The sequence below is a fragment of the Anomaloglossus baeobatrachus genome, chromosome 1 (genome assembly GCF_048569485.1).
Source record: "Anomaloglossus baeobatrachus isolate aAnoBae1 chromosome 1, aAnoBae1.hap1, whole genome shotgun sequence".
In the NCBI taxonomy this organism is placed as follows: Eukaryota; Metazoa; Chordata; class Amphibia; order Anura; family Aromobatidae; genus Anomaloglossus; species Anomaloglossus baeobatrachus.
Window position 1 is genome coordinate 680,684,513 of NC_134353.1, and position 18,303 is coordinate 680,702,815.

At 42.4% G+C, this 18,303-nt stretch overlaps 1 protein-coding gene across 1 annotated transcript in view; it reads left to right on the forward strand.

Moving 5' to 3' along the window:
• The window catches only part of LOC142249142 (dehydrogenase/reductase SDR family member 4-like), a 143,664-nt gene that overhangs the window by 56,177 nt on the left and 69,184 nt on the right, over positions 1-18,303 (forward strand). Inside the window, exon 6 of the mRNA XM_075320780.1 lies at positions 2,488-2,559. Within this exon, the coding sequence (XP_075176895.1) occupies positions 2,488-2,559 (72 nt within the window). The remainder of the gene's footprint in view (positions 1-2,487; positions 2,560-18,303) is intronic.

Here is an 18,303-nt window from a genome sequence, read left to right on the forward strand (position 1 = left end):
GAGAGAGGCAGACAGAGACAGACAGAGAGAGACTGGAAGACAGACAGAGACAGTGGGAGAGAGACTGGAAGACAGACAGAGACAGTGGGAGAGAGACAGACAAAGACAGACATACAAAGACTGGGAGAAAGACAGACAGAGACAAACAGACAGAGACTAGGAGAAAGACAGACAAATGCAGACAGACAGAGACTGCGAGAGAAACAGACAGAGACAGACAGAGACTGGGAGACAGACAGACAGAGACTAGGAGAGATACAGACAGACTTAGACTGGGAAACAAACAGACAGACAGAGACTGTTAGACAGACAAACAGAGACAGACAGACAGAGACTGGGAGAGAGACACACAGAGACAGACGGACAGAGACTTGGAGACAAACAGACAGACCAATTGGAAGACAGACAGACAGAGACTGTGAGAGAGACAGACAGACAGAGACTGGGAGAGAGAAAGACAGGGACAGACAGAAGCTGGGAGAGCGACAGCTAGAAAAAGACAGACAGAGACTGGGAGAGAGACAGACAGATGCAGACAGAGACTGTGAGACAGACAGAGACAGACAGAGACTGGGAGAGAGACAGACAGACAGATTGGGAGAAAGACAGATAGAGACAGACAGAGACTGGGAGACAAACAGACAGACAGAAACTGGAAGACAGACAGAAAGGGAGACTGTGAGACAGACAGACAGACAGAGACAGACAGACAGAGACTGAGAGAGAGACAGACAGACAGAGACTGGGAGAGAGAAAGACAGACAGAGACTGAGAGAGACAGACAGACAGAGACTGGGAGAGAGACAGACACAGACAGGCAGAAGCTGGGAGAAAGACAGATAGATACAGACAGTCAGAGACTGGGAGAGAGACAGACAGACAGAGACTGGGAGACAGACAGACAGGGACTGAGAGAGAGACATACAGACAGAGACTGGGAGAGAGACAGACAGAGATAGACAGACAGAGACTGGGAGAGAGAGAGACAGAGACAGACAGAGATTGGGAGAAAGACAGGCAGACAGAGACTGGGAGAGAGACAGACAGACAGACTGGGAGAGACAGACAGACTGACAGAGACTGGGAGAGAGACAGACAGAGACTGAGAGAGAGACATACAGACAGAGACTGGGAGAGAGACAGACAGAAACAGACAGACAGAGACTGGGAGACAGACAGACAGAGACAGACAGACAGAAACTGGGAGAGAGACAGACAGACAGAGACTGGGAGAGACACAGACAAAGACAGAAAAACAGAGACTGGGAGAGAGACAGACAGAGACTGGGAGAGAGACAGACAGACAGAGACTGGGAGAGAGACAGATAGAGACAGACAGACAGACAGAGACTGGGAGAGAGAGAGACAGAGACAGACAGAGATTGGGGAGAGACAGAGACAGAAAGAGACTAGGAGAAAGACAGGCAAACAGAGACTGGGAGAGAGACAGACAGACAGAGATTGGGAGAGAGACAGACAGAGACTGGGAGAGAGACAGACAGACAGAGACTGGGAAAGAGACAGACAGAGACTGAGCGAGAGACAGAGAGACAGTTACTATCCCAGGCAACGCCCAGGTACTACAGCTAGTTATTAAATAAAAAGAGAATGCTGAATAGTGAGTAATAAAGAGAATAAAAAGAAAAAAATTAAACTACATGAAAAGGAAGGGAGTATGGTTTAAAAAGAATAAAAGAGGTAGAGAAGAAGAAGTAGAAATAAGAGAAGTAAGTTAGTGAAAACAAGAGCAAGAGAGAGAAAAAAATTCTAAAAAATCACAATTAATTTGTATTCTTGAGCCAAAGAATTATAACATGCTGTAGACCTCAACACAACCTTAAAATAATAGGGGAACCAAAAAGAATAAGTTTGAACCCATTAAAGGTAAAGTATAATGATGAATCCTAAAGTGAGAAAACTTTGTATTTGGATCATTTCTTTTTGCTGATTCTGTGGTTGCACAGAGATCAGTTATGACATTTAGGTCTCATTTAGACATCAATAATTTTACCTGAATGCAAAAACTGACCGATTTTCATCAGTTATGAATCAGATTTTCATATGTGTTTGGTTAATTTGTCTATTTTTACCATAGGTTTCATCTGTTTTTCTTGTGTGTAAAAGAAAAGTGAAATTACAAACTTTATTTTTTTATCACAAACCCATAGACTTGAATTGGTGTGTTGGATCTGCAACGTGAATCAAAAGTGCACGCCACTGTTTTTTGTTGCAGACCACACAGTTAGCAAAAATAGCAGACAACTGATTGGTCCCAAAGTTGATATTTATGATCAAAGGAAAAAACAAACATGAATTCTATGAAAATGACACCTGAAAGAGCCCTTAGAAACATACGTGGAGACTCATACATAAAGTGTTCCACATTATTAGATTTTCAGCAATCTGCAATGAATTTCTTTTATGTAAATTTTACATACCAATTGCATGTTTATTTATTTACTTATTTATTTATTTCTCTTTAGGTACGGTATTTCATATAAATGTAATATCCACATTCTTTATGATCAAGCTTGTAGTTCCTCACATGCAAAAGCAGGGGTAAGAAAATAGATATAAAAGATTGAAACTGCAATGGCTTTGTTCATACTGGTATCTTGGTGAATCCCATTAATTTATAGTTTTGGGGGTTTTGTCTGTATTTTTTTTTTTGGGTGTAGCAAGATATTTACAGATTATGTTATACTTGACTATGAAAAATACTGCTGAGTAGAGTTGGTGCAAATTGATTGGTAAGTAATCTCTGGGTGTTGGATGGGAGTCCTGAGAACTGCCTATTTCCTGATGGCATCGGTAGCTTCTCTTTTAGTTAGCCAGGCTGTAATGGTGTCATCATTGCCATGTGATGTGCCGCACATGTGACATCTCATCAGCCCAACTAATCAAAAGAGCTGTTAATGTTGTCTGTGAAAATTTGGTCTTCAAGACTACTGTTCAGGGTCCAAAGCCAACTGACAAAGTCCCAAGAATAGATTCATAGCGGCTCTACTGCTAAAGGGGGCTTTACACGCTACGACATCGCTAATGCAAAGTCATTGGGGTCATGGAATTGATGATGCACATCTGGCCGCATTAGCGATGCCGTTGCGTGTGACATCTTTGAGCAATTTTGCATCATTGCAAAAACGTGCAAAATCGCTCTTCGGTGACATGGGGGTCCATTCTCAAATATCGTTACGTTGTTCCTCATTCCTGTGGCAGCACACATTGCTCCGTGTGACACCGCAGGAACGAGGAAGCTCTCTTTACCTGCCTCCCGGCCACAATGCAGAAGGAAGGAGGTGGGCGGGATGTTACGTCCTGCTCATCTCCGCCCCTCTGCTTCTATTGGGCAGTGGTTCAGTGATGCAGCTGTGACGTCGCTGTGACACTGAACGAACCGCCCCCTTAGAAAGCAGGCGGTTCGCCGGTCACAGCGACGTTGCCAGGCAGGTAAGTAGGTTGTGTGACAGGTCCGGGTGATGTTTTGCGCCACGGACAGCAATTTGTCCGTGTCGCACAAAAGATGGGGGCGGGTACCCACGCTAGCAATATCGGTCATGATATCGCAGCATGTAAAGCGGCCTTTAGTCCAAACACTCCATGACAGGTATGCACAGTGGCTTTAAATATTGATACATGCTTGTTATAGTGTCGAGTTTTTGTCATGTAAAAAAAAAAATCAGATGCAGAACAATTATTTTAGAACTTTTTCCATTTTATATATTTTATTATTATTTTATTTTTATTATTATTTATTATTATTATTTTTATATATACTACCCAAAATGTATACAAATCCATTGAGAATCTAAAATTATTTTGAGATGGAAAATAAAAAAGTAGAACCAAAATAAGTTGCATGAGTATGAACACCCTTTTCTATTTGGGGATGTGGTAGTGTTAAGAATTAGCCAATCACATCAAAAATAATGTTAAATAGTAGTTAGCACACAGGTGCCATAATTTAATGAGATTCTGATTAACCCCACATAAGGTTTGACTGTTCTACCGAATTTTCCTGACGATTTCTTAGTTCCATATTACAGGAAAAGTCATGGTTCGTAAATAGTTTAAAGCATAGAAAAGGGATTCCATTGTTGAAAGATATTAGTCAGAAGAGGATAACTATTTTTTGCAAAAACATTAGATATACCATGGAACACTGAGAAGGAGATCATCAAGAAAGGGTTTAAATTTGGCAGCATACAGTGACATTACCTAAAACTGGATTTTCCCACCAAAATGTATGATCCGACAAATATATAATTGGTCTTGGAGGCTGACAAAAGGCTTACAGCAACAATAAAGGACCTTCATTAATTTCTGGCAAGCAATTGTTACATACTACATGTGACAGTACAAGTTTTTTTTATATATCTAGCCTATGGTATCGAGTGTCAAGAAGAAAACCTCTACATACAAAGCAAGAGCCATATATATTTTACCTAAACCTATATCAAATCTGCTAAAATCATTTGTAAAAACATGATATACTGTGATCACACCAAGGTTGAACTTTTTGGCCATAATTCTAAAAGACAATTTTGTTTCAGAGCTAACACTGCATCACCAAAAGAATAGCATAACCATAGTGAAGCATGGTGGAGGTAGCATTGTTCTTTGGTTCTAATTTTTTCAACAACTGTAGCTGAGGCTTTAGTAAAAGGGGGGGCATTATAAACAGTTCCAAACATCAGTCAATTTTGTATTTAAAACTTCCAGCTTTAACTAAGACAGCCCAATCCTGAATCCAGTTGAAAATGTGTTGGTTTACCTGGAGAGAGATGTATATAAAGGAGATGGTCTCACAGTCTGATAGATTGGAGTGCGCCTGTAAGGAAGAGTGGGCAAAGATTGTCAATTCTAGAAGTGTCTTGCTGACTCCTTTATAAAAAGACTGAAAACTGACATAAATTCAAAGCATCCTTCAGAAAAGTATTGGTTTTTGCATTTACATATTTATGCAACTGCAATATTTTAGTTCTTTTTTTTTAAACTTGAAAGTTTTTCAGATTATTTTTTATTTGATTTGTTTGGATTATGGGTGACAGTAAATGCAGAAAAAGTTCTGAAATGATTTATCTTGATAAGCTTTTTTTACATGACAAAACCTAGTATATTAACAGGGGTGTGTAGACTTTTTACACATCATGGACTGAGTCAGGGTGAATGAAGTTGGCTCATGACCTAGGTCCGCTGCATGTTTAGCAGATGCTGGTGCCAATCACTGTTGCAAACCCCATAGATGTTGAATAACAATCATTGACATTGTAATTTTTCTGATGCGATCCTGCCCGAGAATTTATTTGGGTGCCCTTCTTTCCTCTGTAATGCAATTGCAGGGCGAAAGATGGGTTCCCAAGACACATGAAGGCCATAGCTCCCATTTTCATTCGCTTGTTAGGCGTCAGGCTAGGCGGTAAGGGAAATTGTGATTTTTAGTATGCACTGGCATCTCTCCCCAATGCAATTGCAGGGGGCTGATGGGTTCCAATTACACATGAAGTTCATCGCTCCCATGTTCATTCTCCTGTTAGGCGTCAGGACAGGCATCATGGGAAACTGTGATTTTCACTATGCACTGGCATATTGCTAGTTCAGTTTTAGTATGGGTAGTGAAAAACAATTATTATGATAAAGAAAAATAAAATAAAATCACCTTCCATTTCCTCAGTTAAATGTAGATGTAAAAAAATAAAAAAAACAGATTTGATATTATTGTATTTGTAAAAGTCTAATTTATTAAAATAAAAATTGCTTAACCTGTACAGCTATTGTGCACCTGTTTTAAAGGAAAAAATAATGAAATTCCAGAATTGCCTTTCCTTTTGCTTGCCATGCAAAAATATATCCTCACACAGTTCTAGAGACTGAAAGATTAAAAAGTTTTGGATATTGGAAAAATGGCAAAAACACAATTTTTTAACCCCTTCCCTACTGGGCGATTTTCCATCTCTTCACTTTAATTTTTTTTCCCATTGTCACTTTGACAGGTTATAACTCTGGACCATATCAACAGATCCCAGTGATTCTGAGGTTGTTTTGTGCATATAGTACTTCATGATAGTGGTAAAATTAGAACAATATTTGTTGCGTTTATATGTGAAAAAATCAAACCTGTGCGAAAACTTTAAAAATTACACAATTTGCGTTTTTATGCCTATAAATCCAGAGATATGATGCACAAAATAGTTAATAAATAACATTTCCCACGTGTCTACTTTACATAACTGCCAATTTTAAAAGAATTCTTTTTTTCATTAGAAGGGTTATAATAATAATAAAACTTATTCATTTATATAGCGCTACTAATCCCACAGCGCTTTACATACATTGGCAACACTGTCCCCATTGGGGCTCACAATCTAAATTCCCTATCAGTATGTTTTTGGAGTGTGGGAGGAAACCCACACACACACGGGTAGAATATACAAACTCCTTGCAGATGTTGTCCTTAGTGGGTGTAGAACCCAGTACCCCAGCACTGCAAGGCTGCAGTGCTAACCACTGAGCCACCGTGCCGCCCAAAGTTTCAAAGGGTTCACAGTTTACCAGCAATTTCTCATTTTTCCAACAAAATTTACCAAGCCACTTTTCCATATGATGATTAGTTTTGCAAGATAAGTTGGAGTTTAAAGTGAAACCATTCATTTTACCGTTCAATATATTGCAAAACATAATTCTGCCATTCTTTTTGAGGTTTTGTTATTATAGCTTTATGGCAATGCAATCCTGCAGATCACAATTATGGCATTGTCCAACTTGTTAAGGGCTTTGTTTTTGTTGTAGATAAGAAATAAGCTTTGAAATTTTGTAAGAAAAAATTAAGTTTTTACTTACAAAAGTAAAAAGTTTTAAGTTTTTACTTACATGGCCTATCACAGCTATTATCTGCTGATAAAAATGCAGGCTCAGTTTTTAAATCAGTCCTATGACAGAAAGTGAATGGGAAACAGGTTGTAAATCTGCACCAAGGACTCAGAAGATTTCAAATCTCAGAGATTTGATGTTCCTTGCCTGCTGTCCTGATCAAGGGAGCTGTGACTCCTGAAACGCGTAGACATGTGCATACCAATAAAAGAAGCATAAATCTCCTTTGAATCTTCTGAGTCCTTGGCGTGGATTTACAACCCGTTTCCCGTTCACTTTCTGTTATCTGCCAAATTTAGGACTGCAGCCGGACTTGGATTCCTATATGCATGACTGGCACAACCATTATAGGTGAGTGTAAAGCCTGCTTTACACGGTACGACCGATTGTGCGATTTCACAATCGATCGTACCCGCCCCCGTCCTTTTTGCGTCACGGGCAAATCGCTGCCCGTGTCGCACAAAGGTAGTAACCCCCGTCACACATACTTACCTCTCGTGCGACCTCGCTGTGGGCGGCGAACGTCCACTTCCTGGAGTGGGAGGGACGTTCGGCGTCACAGTGACGTCACATGGCCGCCGGCCAATCAGAGCGGAGGGGCGGAGATGAGCAGGATGTAAACATCCCGCCCACCTCCTTCCTTCCACATAGAGCCGGCGGCGGCCGCGGGAGGCAGGTGAGCTGCTCATCGTTCCCGTGGTGTCACACGGAGCGGCGTGTGCTACCACGGAAACGATGGTCAACTAAATTAAACGATTTTATGGAACCTAACGAGCAGTACCCGACTCACGATTTGTGAGCGATACTGCGTCGCTAGGAGGTGTCACACAGGCCGGCATCGCCAGCAATGCCGGATGTGCGTCACAAAAACCGTGACCCCGACGATCTATCGCACGATAGATTGCCTGGTGTAAAGCAGGCTTAATACTTGTTTTCACCCTTTCCATCACCTTGGTAAACCCTATTGCGCTTTTTTTTCCACCGCTTTTTATAAATCAGTCCTATAGGAGAGAAAAACAGGACAGGAGGTCTTTATAGAGTTTTCACAAGGTATTTGGCTCTAAACTTGCCCGGTTTCATGGCGGCATCAGACGCTGTTTAGACTACAGACTCTGACACTCCTCACTATGCCTCCTTTGGTGCTTCTGAGTTACACAGGCAGGCTTGGACATCGACCAGCTGTGTGCTCATTAGAGATCAGACAAGCAGGAGTTAGTTTATGCTAGACTACTGGTTACCTTTTGGATCACATGTTGTGGGAGGCCTATCAGCCTTGCTCTCTGCATTTTTAAAATGGAGGAATTTTTCTTCAAATGCCAACTATAGCTTTTTACTTAACTGGTCTGTGTGCTATTGTGTTCCAGTAACTGGTGATCAGCTGTGTGTTGCTTGGTGTACTGTGGAATTCCTTATGTTTTCTGGTTATTTCTTACCTGCTTCTTGTTTCCCCCCTTATCACTTGTTGTCTGATAACTCTGTGTGAGCATGCTGTGTGAAAGAGTTTTGGTTTCTCTTCTTTGTCTATTACTGTTGATGTTTACACACTCCTGTCCCTGCCCCCTCTGGTCTAGGGAGGGAGGGGGTAATAGATCAGGGTTGCTCAGAAGCAGGGTTAGGCTTGGGGCTGAGACATCCTCACCATCAGAGGTAACTGTAAGGTAAGTGATAGCCAGGGCCCCCTAGTCTGAGGGTCAGTCTAGGAGCCCCAGTCTCTACTCTCCCCGATCATCCTGACAAGAGTAGTATGTTCTTAAATGAGATACTACTTGATACTAGCAAGAAAACGTTTTATTGCTCACCATGTTTAGATTTGCTGAAGACACAACAGTCTTAAATTCATGTAAAATGTGATGGCTAAGTCTTTGATGACACGTTTTGGAATTTTCAACAAAGCAGACTGTCAAATAAGGAGACCAAAAAATGTACAAAAATGTGTACTAATATGTACTGCACAATCAAAAATTAGAATTAAAATACATTTAATATTGAACAACAGTTTATTAAAATCTGAAAAGTATTAAACTTCAGAGGTTCAACTCTTTATTCAGACAAAGATATTGATCATTTGAGCCCTGTAATGTAAAATCCTTTTGAAGTTTTTAACCCCTTTACCCCCGAGCACTTTTTCACTTTAATGAACTGGACATTTTTGGCAATTCTGACCAGGGCCGGCGTCAGCACCCGGCAAGCCCGGTCAAAAGCTGGGGCCCTGAGCTGCCGGGGGGGGCCCACTCGCGGTGGCAGGAGTGGCACACCAATACTCAGGAGGGGGGCCCGGCGCCCGCGCTGTCGCAGCCCCACCTCCCCCCACCGAGGATCACACTTTCAATTGTATCGGCATCGCAGTTGCCGATACAATTGAGAGCAATGATGACAGCGGGAGCAGCGCACTCCCTCTCTTATCATTCTCCCCACTGTGACTGTCGGCGCTCTGACAGCTGTGCAGCGGAGCGCAGTGACATCATCACTGTGCGCCTGCAGTGAGGTCAGAGTGACAGCAGTGGACACGCCAAGGAGACCGGAGCAGTGGGGGAATGAGGAGAAGTGAATATTAATCACTGTATGCTACATGAGGGTGCCTACTAGAGATGAGCAATGTTCGAATTGAACCGTTCGCCAATTTCAAATTCGAGTGATTTTGGGCGGTGTTCGAGTCGTTCGACGAGCTCAAACGATTTGCTTCAAGTTCGGCAATTCGAGTTACTGTTCGATAACGGTTCGATCGCCAAAAGCGTGGCTTTTCACAGTCAGGCTATGTGCGCACGTTGCATATCTGCATGCGTCCTGCATCCCCAGCACAATCCCTCTCTCTTTCTCACTCACCGATCACGGGCGCGGCGCTGCACGGCTGTAACAAAGCTACGGCGGCTTTTCCTCTTTTGAAAATGGCTGCCGCTCATTATTCAATCTGGTACTTCCTGCCTTCCCTGCCCACCGGCGCACATGATTGGTTGCAGTCAGACACCCCCCCACGATGAGTGACTGCTGTCTCACTGCAACCAATCACAGCCGCCGGCGGGTGGGTCTATATCGTGCAGTAAAATAAATAAATAAATAAAAAAAAAACCTGCGGTTCCCCCCAAATTTGATACCAGCCAAGATAAAGCCACATGACTGGAGGCTGGTATTGTCAGGATGGAGAGTGCCACGTTATGGGGAGCCCACCACCCTAACAATATCAGCCAGCAGCCGCCCGGAATTGCCGCATCCATTGGACTCTACCCGGCTCATCCCGAATTGCCTTGGTGCAGTGGCAATTGGGGTAATAAGTAGAGTTGAGCGCGGTTCGCGGTTCGCGGTTCTCCAGTTCTAAGCTCGAGTGATTTTGGGGGCTGTTCGAGATCGAACTAGAACTCGAGCTTTTTGCAAAAGCTCGATAGTTCTAGATTCGTTCGAGAACGGTTCTAGCAGCAAAAAGCAGGGCTTTTTACAGCTACAGTGTGCAGGAGCCATCGCTGGCAGCCTGCCACAAGCTGGTAACCAAGATAAACATCGAGTATCCAACCAAAGCGCTTTGGTTAGTAACCCGATGTTTATCCTAGTTACGTGCAGGAAGCCGACACTTCCCCGCTCAGCTCACTCCGCCCCCTCCTGCCCGCGTATTAACACAACGTATGCTTATTGTGGCATACTCCCTTTGGTAACAGTTCACATCACTTTGATTGTTATGCATTTGCATATGTATTTTCTAGGTCACTTCCATCATGGGAGCATTATAATGTAGCACTCAAGTAGTGTTTGTTGATAAGAAAAAAAAAAAAAAAAATTTTATGCAACTATAGTTCTTGCTCTGGTGATACAGATAAGGTATATAAACCCACCATAACGCCTTTTTTTTTTTTCCCTCTTTCTCTGGATTAAATTGTATTTGTGCACTGATCATTGGGTACTTGCTACATAAGCTATTGCATCACTCCTAAGAAGTAGGGCAATTATAACAATGCATTTGTACGGTGATACACTCCTCTGGGCAAAGATTCATATCACTATGTTTGTCATGTAATAATTTTTATTGTATGAATATTATCATGTAATTTACAAGCAATGTATTTTGATATGGAAGTAATGTCATATAATGTGCATATCGTTTGTTTTCTTCATATTGTATTTTAACCCATGTACCTGCAATGTGCTGTGATATATTCGAAGCCAGTGGATCAAGAGTTAATTCTGAGGATCTCAGCAAGAATCTACACCTGTTTGTTTTAGAGGACTTTTTCATGTATGGGTATAAAGAGGACTCAGTTTACATAGTAAAGCCACTTGACAAAGGCTACAGTCCTGTAGCCGAAACGCGTCGCTGTTGTGTCAGTATCCATGGAGGACATTGTCTTAACTGTTCATATGTTTATATGATCGTTTTTACTGGAAACCAAGCAGAATAAAGCATCTGGAAATTTACTGGCATACCTCTCCTTCTTGCGCTGGGCAGAACTCTTCTTTCTTCATTATACACAGGTAGCAGCACCTGCAGCCCGAGCAGCAGAAGGAAATTTGAGCACATGGAATGGGTGAGCTGAAAGTTTTTTCTCTTTGTCTCTACAAGATAAACATCGGGTATCCAAGCAAAGCGCTTTGGTTAGTAACCCGATGTTTATCTTAGTTACGTGCAGGAAGCCCACACTTCCCCGCTCAGCTCACTCCGCCCCCTCCCCACACACACACACACACACACATGGTCCCGCTCGGCTTACCTGCGGTGATGAAGTCCCGCCATCCCGACCTCAGCGCTGTCACTGTCCTCCATGGCCGCCGCTTGTCACATCACCTCTCGCTTCTGACCCGAGACTGACTAGCGGTGACGTCACGGGCCTCTCGCGATATTTGGCTGTGAAGGCGCCGGTCATTGAACTCAGTGACAGGGGCTGTCAGTGTGCTGGAGATCAGCGCAGGTAATGTACCTCGCTGACAGCAGCACTTGTCATGCCCTGCAGTGACCTGGGCTGACCCATTGATGTTAGCTCAGGTCACTGCACTGCTCTCCCAGCCAATGGGGAACATCCTGCTCTTCATTGACTGGGACAGTGTGGATCGTCATGGCAACCCCTTGGATTACAGCAGACCTGGATTTGTTTTTCATTCTAATAAATTGGTTAAAGAGGGAATGTATTGGGGAGTGTTTTTTCAAATAAAAATGTGGTTGTCGTCTATTTTTTTTTATTACTGACTGGGTTGGTGATGTCGGGTATCTGATAGACGCCTGACCTCACCAACCCCAGGGCTTGATGCCAGGTGACATTACACATCTGATATTAACCCCATATATTACCCCGTTTGCCACCGCACCAGGGCGCGGGATGAGCTGGGGCGAAGCACTAGGATTGGCGCATCTAATGGATGCGCCACTTCTGGGGCGGCTGCGGCCTGCTATTTTTAGGCTGGGGAGAGTCCAATAACCATGGACCTCCCTAGTCTGAGAATATCAGGCCCCAGCTGTCTGCTTTACCTTGGCTGGTGATCCAATTTTGGGGGACCCCTACGTGTTTTTTTTTTTTAATTATTTATTTAATTTAAAATAACAGCGTGGGGTGCCCTCAGTTTTGGATTACCAGCCAAGGTGAGGTTGCCAGCTGTGGTCTGCAGGCTGCAGCCGTCTGCTTTACCCTAGCTGGCTACAAAACTAGGGGGAACCCTACGTCATTTTTTTTTTTCATTTTTTTGGCTAAATACAAAGCTAAGCACCCCTTAGTGCCACATGAAAGGCACCAAAGGGTGCTCCACTTTTTCTCCATTTTTTCTCCACTTTTTCTCCACTTTTTCTCCACTTTTTCTCCACTTTTTCTCCACTTTTTCTCCACTTATTCTCCACTTATTCTCCACTTTTTCTCCACTTATTCTCCACTTATTCTCCACTTTTTCTCCACTTTTTCTCCACTTTTTCTCCACTTTTTCTCCACTTATTCTACACTTTTTCTCCACTTTTTCTCCATTTTTTTCTCCACTTTTTCTCCACTTTTTCTCCATTTATTCTCCACTTTTTCTCCATTTTTTTCTCCACTTTTTCTCCACTTTTTCTCCATTTATTCTCCACTTTTTCTCCACTTTTTCTCCATTTTTTCTCCACTTTTTCTCCACTTTTTCTCCACTTTTTCTCCATTTATTCTCCACTTTTTCTCCACTTTTTCTCCATTTTTTTCTCCACTTTTTCTCCACTTTTTCTCCACTTTTTCTCCACTTTTTCTCCATTTTTTTCTCCACTTTTTCTCCACTTTTTCTCCATTTATTCTCCACTTTTTCTCCACTTTTTCTCCACTTTTTCTCCACTTATTCTCCACTTATTCTCCACTTTTTCTCCACTTTTTCTCCACTTATTCTCTACTTATTCTCCACTTTTTCTCCACTTTTTCTCCACTTTTTCTCCACTTTTTCTCCACTTATTCTCCACTTATTCTCCACTTTTTCTCCACTTATTCTCCACTTTTTCTCCACTTTTTCTCCACTTTTTCTCCACTTATTCTCCACTTATTCTCCACTTTTTCTCCACTTTTTCTCCATTTTTTTCTCCACTTTTTCTCCACTTTTTCTCCACTTATTCTCCACTTATTCTCCACTTTTTCTCCACTTTTTCTCCACTTATTCTCCACTTTTTCTCCATTTTTTTCTCCACTTTTTCTCCACTTTTTCTCCATTTATTCTCCACTTTTTCTCCATTTTTTTCTCCACTTTTTCTCCACTTTTTCTCCTTTTATTCTCCACTTTTTCTCCACTTTTTCTCCATTTTTTTCTCCACTTTTTCTCCACTTTTTCTCCACTTTTTCTCCACTTTTTCTCCATTTATTCTCCACTTTTTCTCCACTTTTTCTCCATTTTTTTCTCCACTTTTTCTCCACTTTTTCTCCACTTTTTCTCCATTTTTTTCTCCACTTTTTCTCCACTTTTTCTCCATTTTTTCTCCACTTTATCTCCACTTTTTCTCCATTTTTTCTCCACTTATTCTCCATTTTTTTCTCCACTTTTTCTCCACTTTTTCTCCACTTTTTCTCCACTTTTTCTCCACTTTTTGTCCATTTTTTTCTCCACTTTTTCTCCACTTTTTCTCCATTTATTCTCCACTTTTTCTCCACTTTTTCTCCATTTTTTCTCCACTTTTTCTCTACTTTTTCTCCACTTTTTCTCCATTTATTCTCCACTTTTTCTCCACTTTTTCTCCATTTTTTTCTCCACTTTTTCTCCACTTTTTCTCCACTTTTTCTCCATTTTTTTCTCCACTTTTTCTCCACTTTTTCTCCATTTATTCTCCACTTTATCTCCACTTTTTCTCCATTTTTTCTCCACTTATTCTCCACTTTTTCTCCACTTTTTCTCCACTTTTTCTCCATTTTTTTCTCCACTTTTTCTCCACTTTTTCTCCACTTTTCTCCACTTTTTCTCCACTTATTCTCCACTTATTCTCCACTTTTTTCTCCATTTTTTTCTCCACTTTTTCTCCACTTTTTCTCCACTTTTTCTCCACTTATTCTCCACTTATTCTCCACTTTTTCTCCATTTTTTTTTCTCCACTTTTTCTCCACTTTTTCTCCACTTTTTCTCCACTTTTTCTCCACTTATTCTCCACTTATTCTCCATTTTTTTTCTCCACTTATTCTCCACTTTTTCTCCACTTTTTCTCCACTTTTTCTCCACTTATTCTCCACTTTTTCTCCACTTTTTCTCCATTTTTTTCTCCACTTTTTTTCCATTTATTCTCCACTTTTTCTCCATTTTTTTCTCCACTTTTTCTCCATTTTTTTCTCCACTTTTTCTCCATTTTTTTCTCCACTTTTTCTCCACTTTTTCTCCACTTTTTCTCCACTTTTTCTCCACTTATACTCCACTTTTTCTCCACTTTTTCTCCACTTTTTCTCCATTTTTTTCTCCACTTTTTCTCCACTTTTTCTCCGTTCTTTTTCTATGGTCGGTCTACCCATTAGCTCTGCCATGCTTACTGTAGCTCTACACCTACTGCACATGTTACTTTATGATTGACATCTCTTTCGTACCAGAGCTGTCTAAGCCTACTCTGACCCCATATTTGTCATTACTATATTGTCCTTGTACTGTATTATGACATTTGTATCATGTGTTTCATTTCTTGCTGTGTTGCAATTTTTTTGCTGCATCCCAATTGTACCTCTACATTGTTCGAGTTTATGTTATTGTTCTCTCACTCTTATGTGATACTGATTTTTGTCATTTTTCATGATTACATGCAGATAAGTCCAATCTGACGAAGGCTCAGGCCGAAACGTCATTTGTAACTTGTTTTGGACAAAAACATATATGCTTATGAAAAAAAAAATTCTTAATACGGACCAATAAAGAGTGATTTTGCATTACTATCCATTGTGACTTACTGACTTAGTCTGGGAGATTTAGAGTGCCGAGGTTACTCACTAATTTTATCTATTATTACCTCTGAGCACCTATATACCAGTGAGCAGAGCTTCCTCTACAGTAGTTCTCCTGATTAGGCATGCCCTTACCTCATGAGCAGGGCATTGCAGCTTTGGTAGCAACCATTACGACATGGACTCTGCTGCTGTGGACCCGGGGAGAGTGAGTGCAGATTCATTGCACCCACACTCCTCACATGAAGGGTCCGCACTCCTAGAAAATGGGGGATACGTTCCCTGAGTGTCTCCCCCCCATATTCTAGACGGTCCAGAGTCGTCGTGGGACCCCTTTATTTTTTTTCTTACAATAAATTGGTTAAAGAGGAAATGTTTTGGGGACTGTTTTTTCAAATAAATTTCTTTTGTCGATTTTTTGTTTTTGTTAGTACTGACAGTTTATGATGTTGGGTATCTAATAGACGCCATGACATCACAAACTGCTGGGCTTGATCTCTGTGACTTTACAGCTAGTATCAACCCGATTTATTACCCCGTTTGCCACTGCACCAGGGCACGGGATGAGCTGGGGTGAAGCGCCAGGATTGGCGCATCTAGTGGATGCGCCACGTCTGGGGTGCCTGCGGCCTGCTATTTTTAGGCTGTGAAGGCCCAATAACTATGGACCTTCCCACCCTGAGAATACCAGACCACAGCTGTCCGCTTTAACTTGGCTGGTGATCCAATTTGGGGGGGACCCTACTTTTATTGTGTAATTATTAATATTTATAAAATAATTATAAAAAAGAGCCTGAGGGGACCTCCACATTGGATCCCCAACCACGGTAAAGCTGCCAGCTGTGGTTTTCAGGCTACAGCCGTCTGCTTTACCCTAGCTGGCTATCAAAAATGTGGGGAACCAACGTCATTTTTTTAACTATTTTTTAAATAGAAAAAATGAATGGGCTTCCCTGTATTTTGATTGCCAACCAAGGTAACGGCAGGCAGATGGGGGTGGCAACCCATAGCTGTCTGCTTTATCTGCGCTGAGAATCAAAAATACCGCGGAGCGCTACGTCATTTTTTTAAAGATTTATTTTTACAGCACTGTGATGTCCAGCAATCAAAATACAGGGAAGCTCATTTTATTTTTAGTTATTTAAATAAATAATTAAAAAAAATATATATGGGCTCCCGCTGCATTTTTTGTATTGCTAGCTAAGGGTAATCCAAGCAGCTACTGGCTGCTAACCCCCACTGCTTGGTGTTACCTTCACTGGCAATGGAAAATCTAGGGAAGCATTTTTTATTTTTTTTGCCAAAAAACTACAAAAAAAGGACGTGAGCTTCGCCATATTTTTGTATGCTAGCCAGGTATAGCAGGCAGGTGCTGGAAGAGTTGGATACAGCGCCAGAAGATGGCGCTTCTATGAAAATGCCATTTTCTGAGGCGGCTGCAGACTGCAATTCGCAGCAGTGGGGCCCAGAAAGCTCGGGCCAACCTGTGGTGCGGATTCCAATCCCCAGCTGCCTAGTTGTACCTGGCTGAACACAAAAATGGGGCGAAGCCTACGTCATTTGTTTTCTAATTATTTCATGAAATTCATGAAATAATAAAAAAAGGGCTTCCCTTTATTTTTGGTTCCCAGCCGGGTACAAATAGGCAACTGGGGGTTGGGGGCAGCCGTACCTGCCTGCTGTACCTGGCTAGCATACAAAAATATGGCGAAGCCCACATAATTTTTTCAGGGGGCAAAAATCTTCTGCATACAGTCCTGGATGGAGTATGCTGAGTCTTGTAGTTCTGCAGCTGCTGTCTGTCTGTATGGAGAAGAGCAGACAGCAGCTGCAGAACTACAAGGCTCAGCATGCTCCATCCAGGACTGTATGCAGAATTTTTTTGCCCACCAAAAAAATGACGTGGGCTTCGCCATATTTTTGTATGCTAGCCAGGTACAGCTGGCAGCCACGGGCTGCCTCCAACCCCCAGTTGCCTATTTGTACCCGGCTGGGAACCAAAAATATAGGGAAGCCCGTTTTTTTTTAATTATTTCACTTATTTCATGAAATAATTAAAAAACAAATGACGTGGGCTTCGCCCCATTTTTGTGTCCAGCCGGGTACAACTAGGCAGCTGGGGATTGGAATCCGCAGCACAGGTTAGCCCGAGGTTTCTGGGCGCCTCTACTGCGGATTTCAGTCCGCAGCCATCCCAGAAAATGGCGCTCTCATAGAAGCGCCATCATCTGGCGCTGTATCCAACTCTTCCAACAGCCCTGGAGCCGGGTGGCTTGTTGGGTAATCATGAGTTAATACTGGCTTTGTTTTACTAGCCAGTATTAAGCCAGAGATTCTTAATGTCAGGCACGTTTGACCCGGCCATTAAGAATCTCCAATAAAGGGTTAAAAAAAACACCACACAGAGAAAAAATACTTTAATAGAAATAAATACGCAGACACATTAGAGACTCCATCTTTATTACCTCCTGTCAGCCCTCCACGATCCTGCTCTTCTGTCTTCTTTCTTTCTAGTGTAGTAGTAGTGACGATTGTAGTGAGGATGAGGTTCACCAGCCCATCATGGGCTGGGGCATCTCATCCTCACTACAATCCTCACTAGTGTAGTAGTAGTGACGATTGTAGTGAGGATGAGGTTCACCAGCTCATCACTTGGGGCTGGGGAACCTCATCCTCACTACAATCATCACTACAATTGGGAAGCAGCGTGCAGCCTTCACTCCGTGAATGATCAGTGCTGGCTGTCAGCGGTAACAGCGGTAACGCTGACAGACACGTTACCATAGCAACGGTGCTCTCGGAGCCGCGGTTAGCGGTGACGTCACCGCTAACTGCGTTGCTATGGCAACGGTGATCTCCGTTAATGACCGGCTGTGTCAGCCGGTTCCTAACGGAACGGGGAGTCGACCGTGTGCTAGAGCATGTCGCCGGTACACGGCGATACACATATGTGCACCGTGTACCGGAGAGATGCACTCGCAGGTCCTACATGACGTGTCATAGTCATGTGACCAGTCTGTAGCCAATGAGATAATAGCCACGTGACTGGTCACATGGCTATTTTGACGTCACGATAGGTCCTGCATCTCTGCTGGCAGTGCAGGTC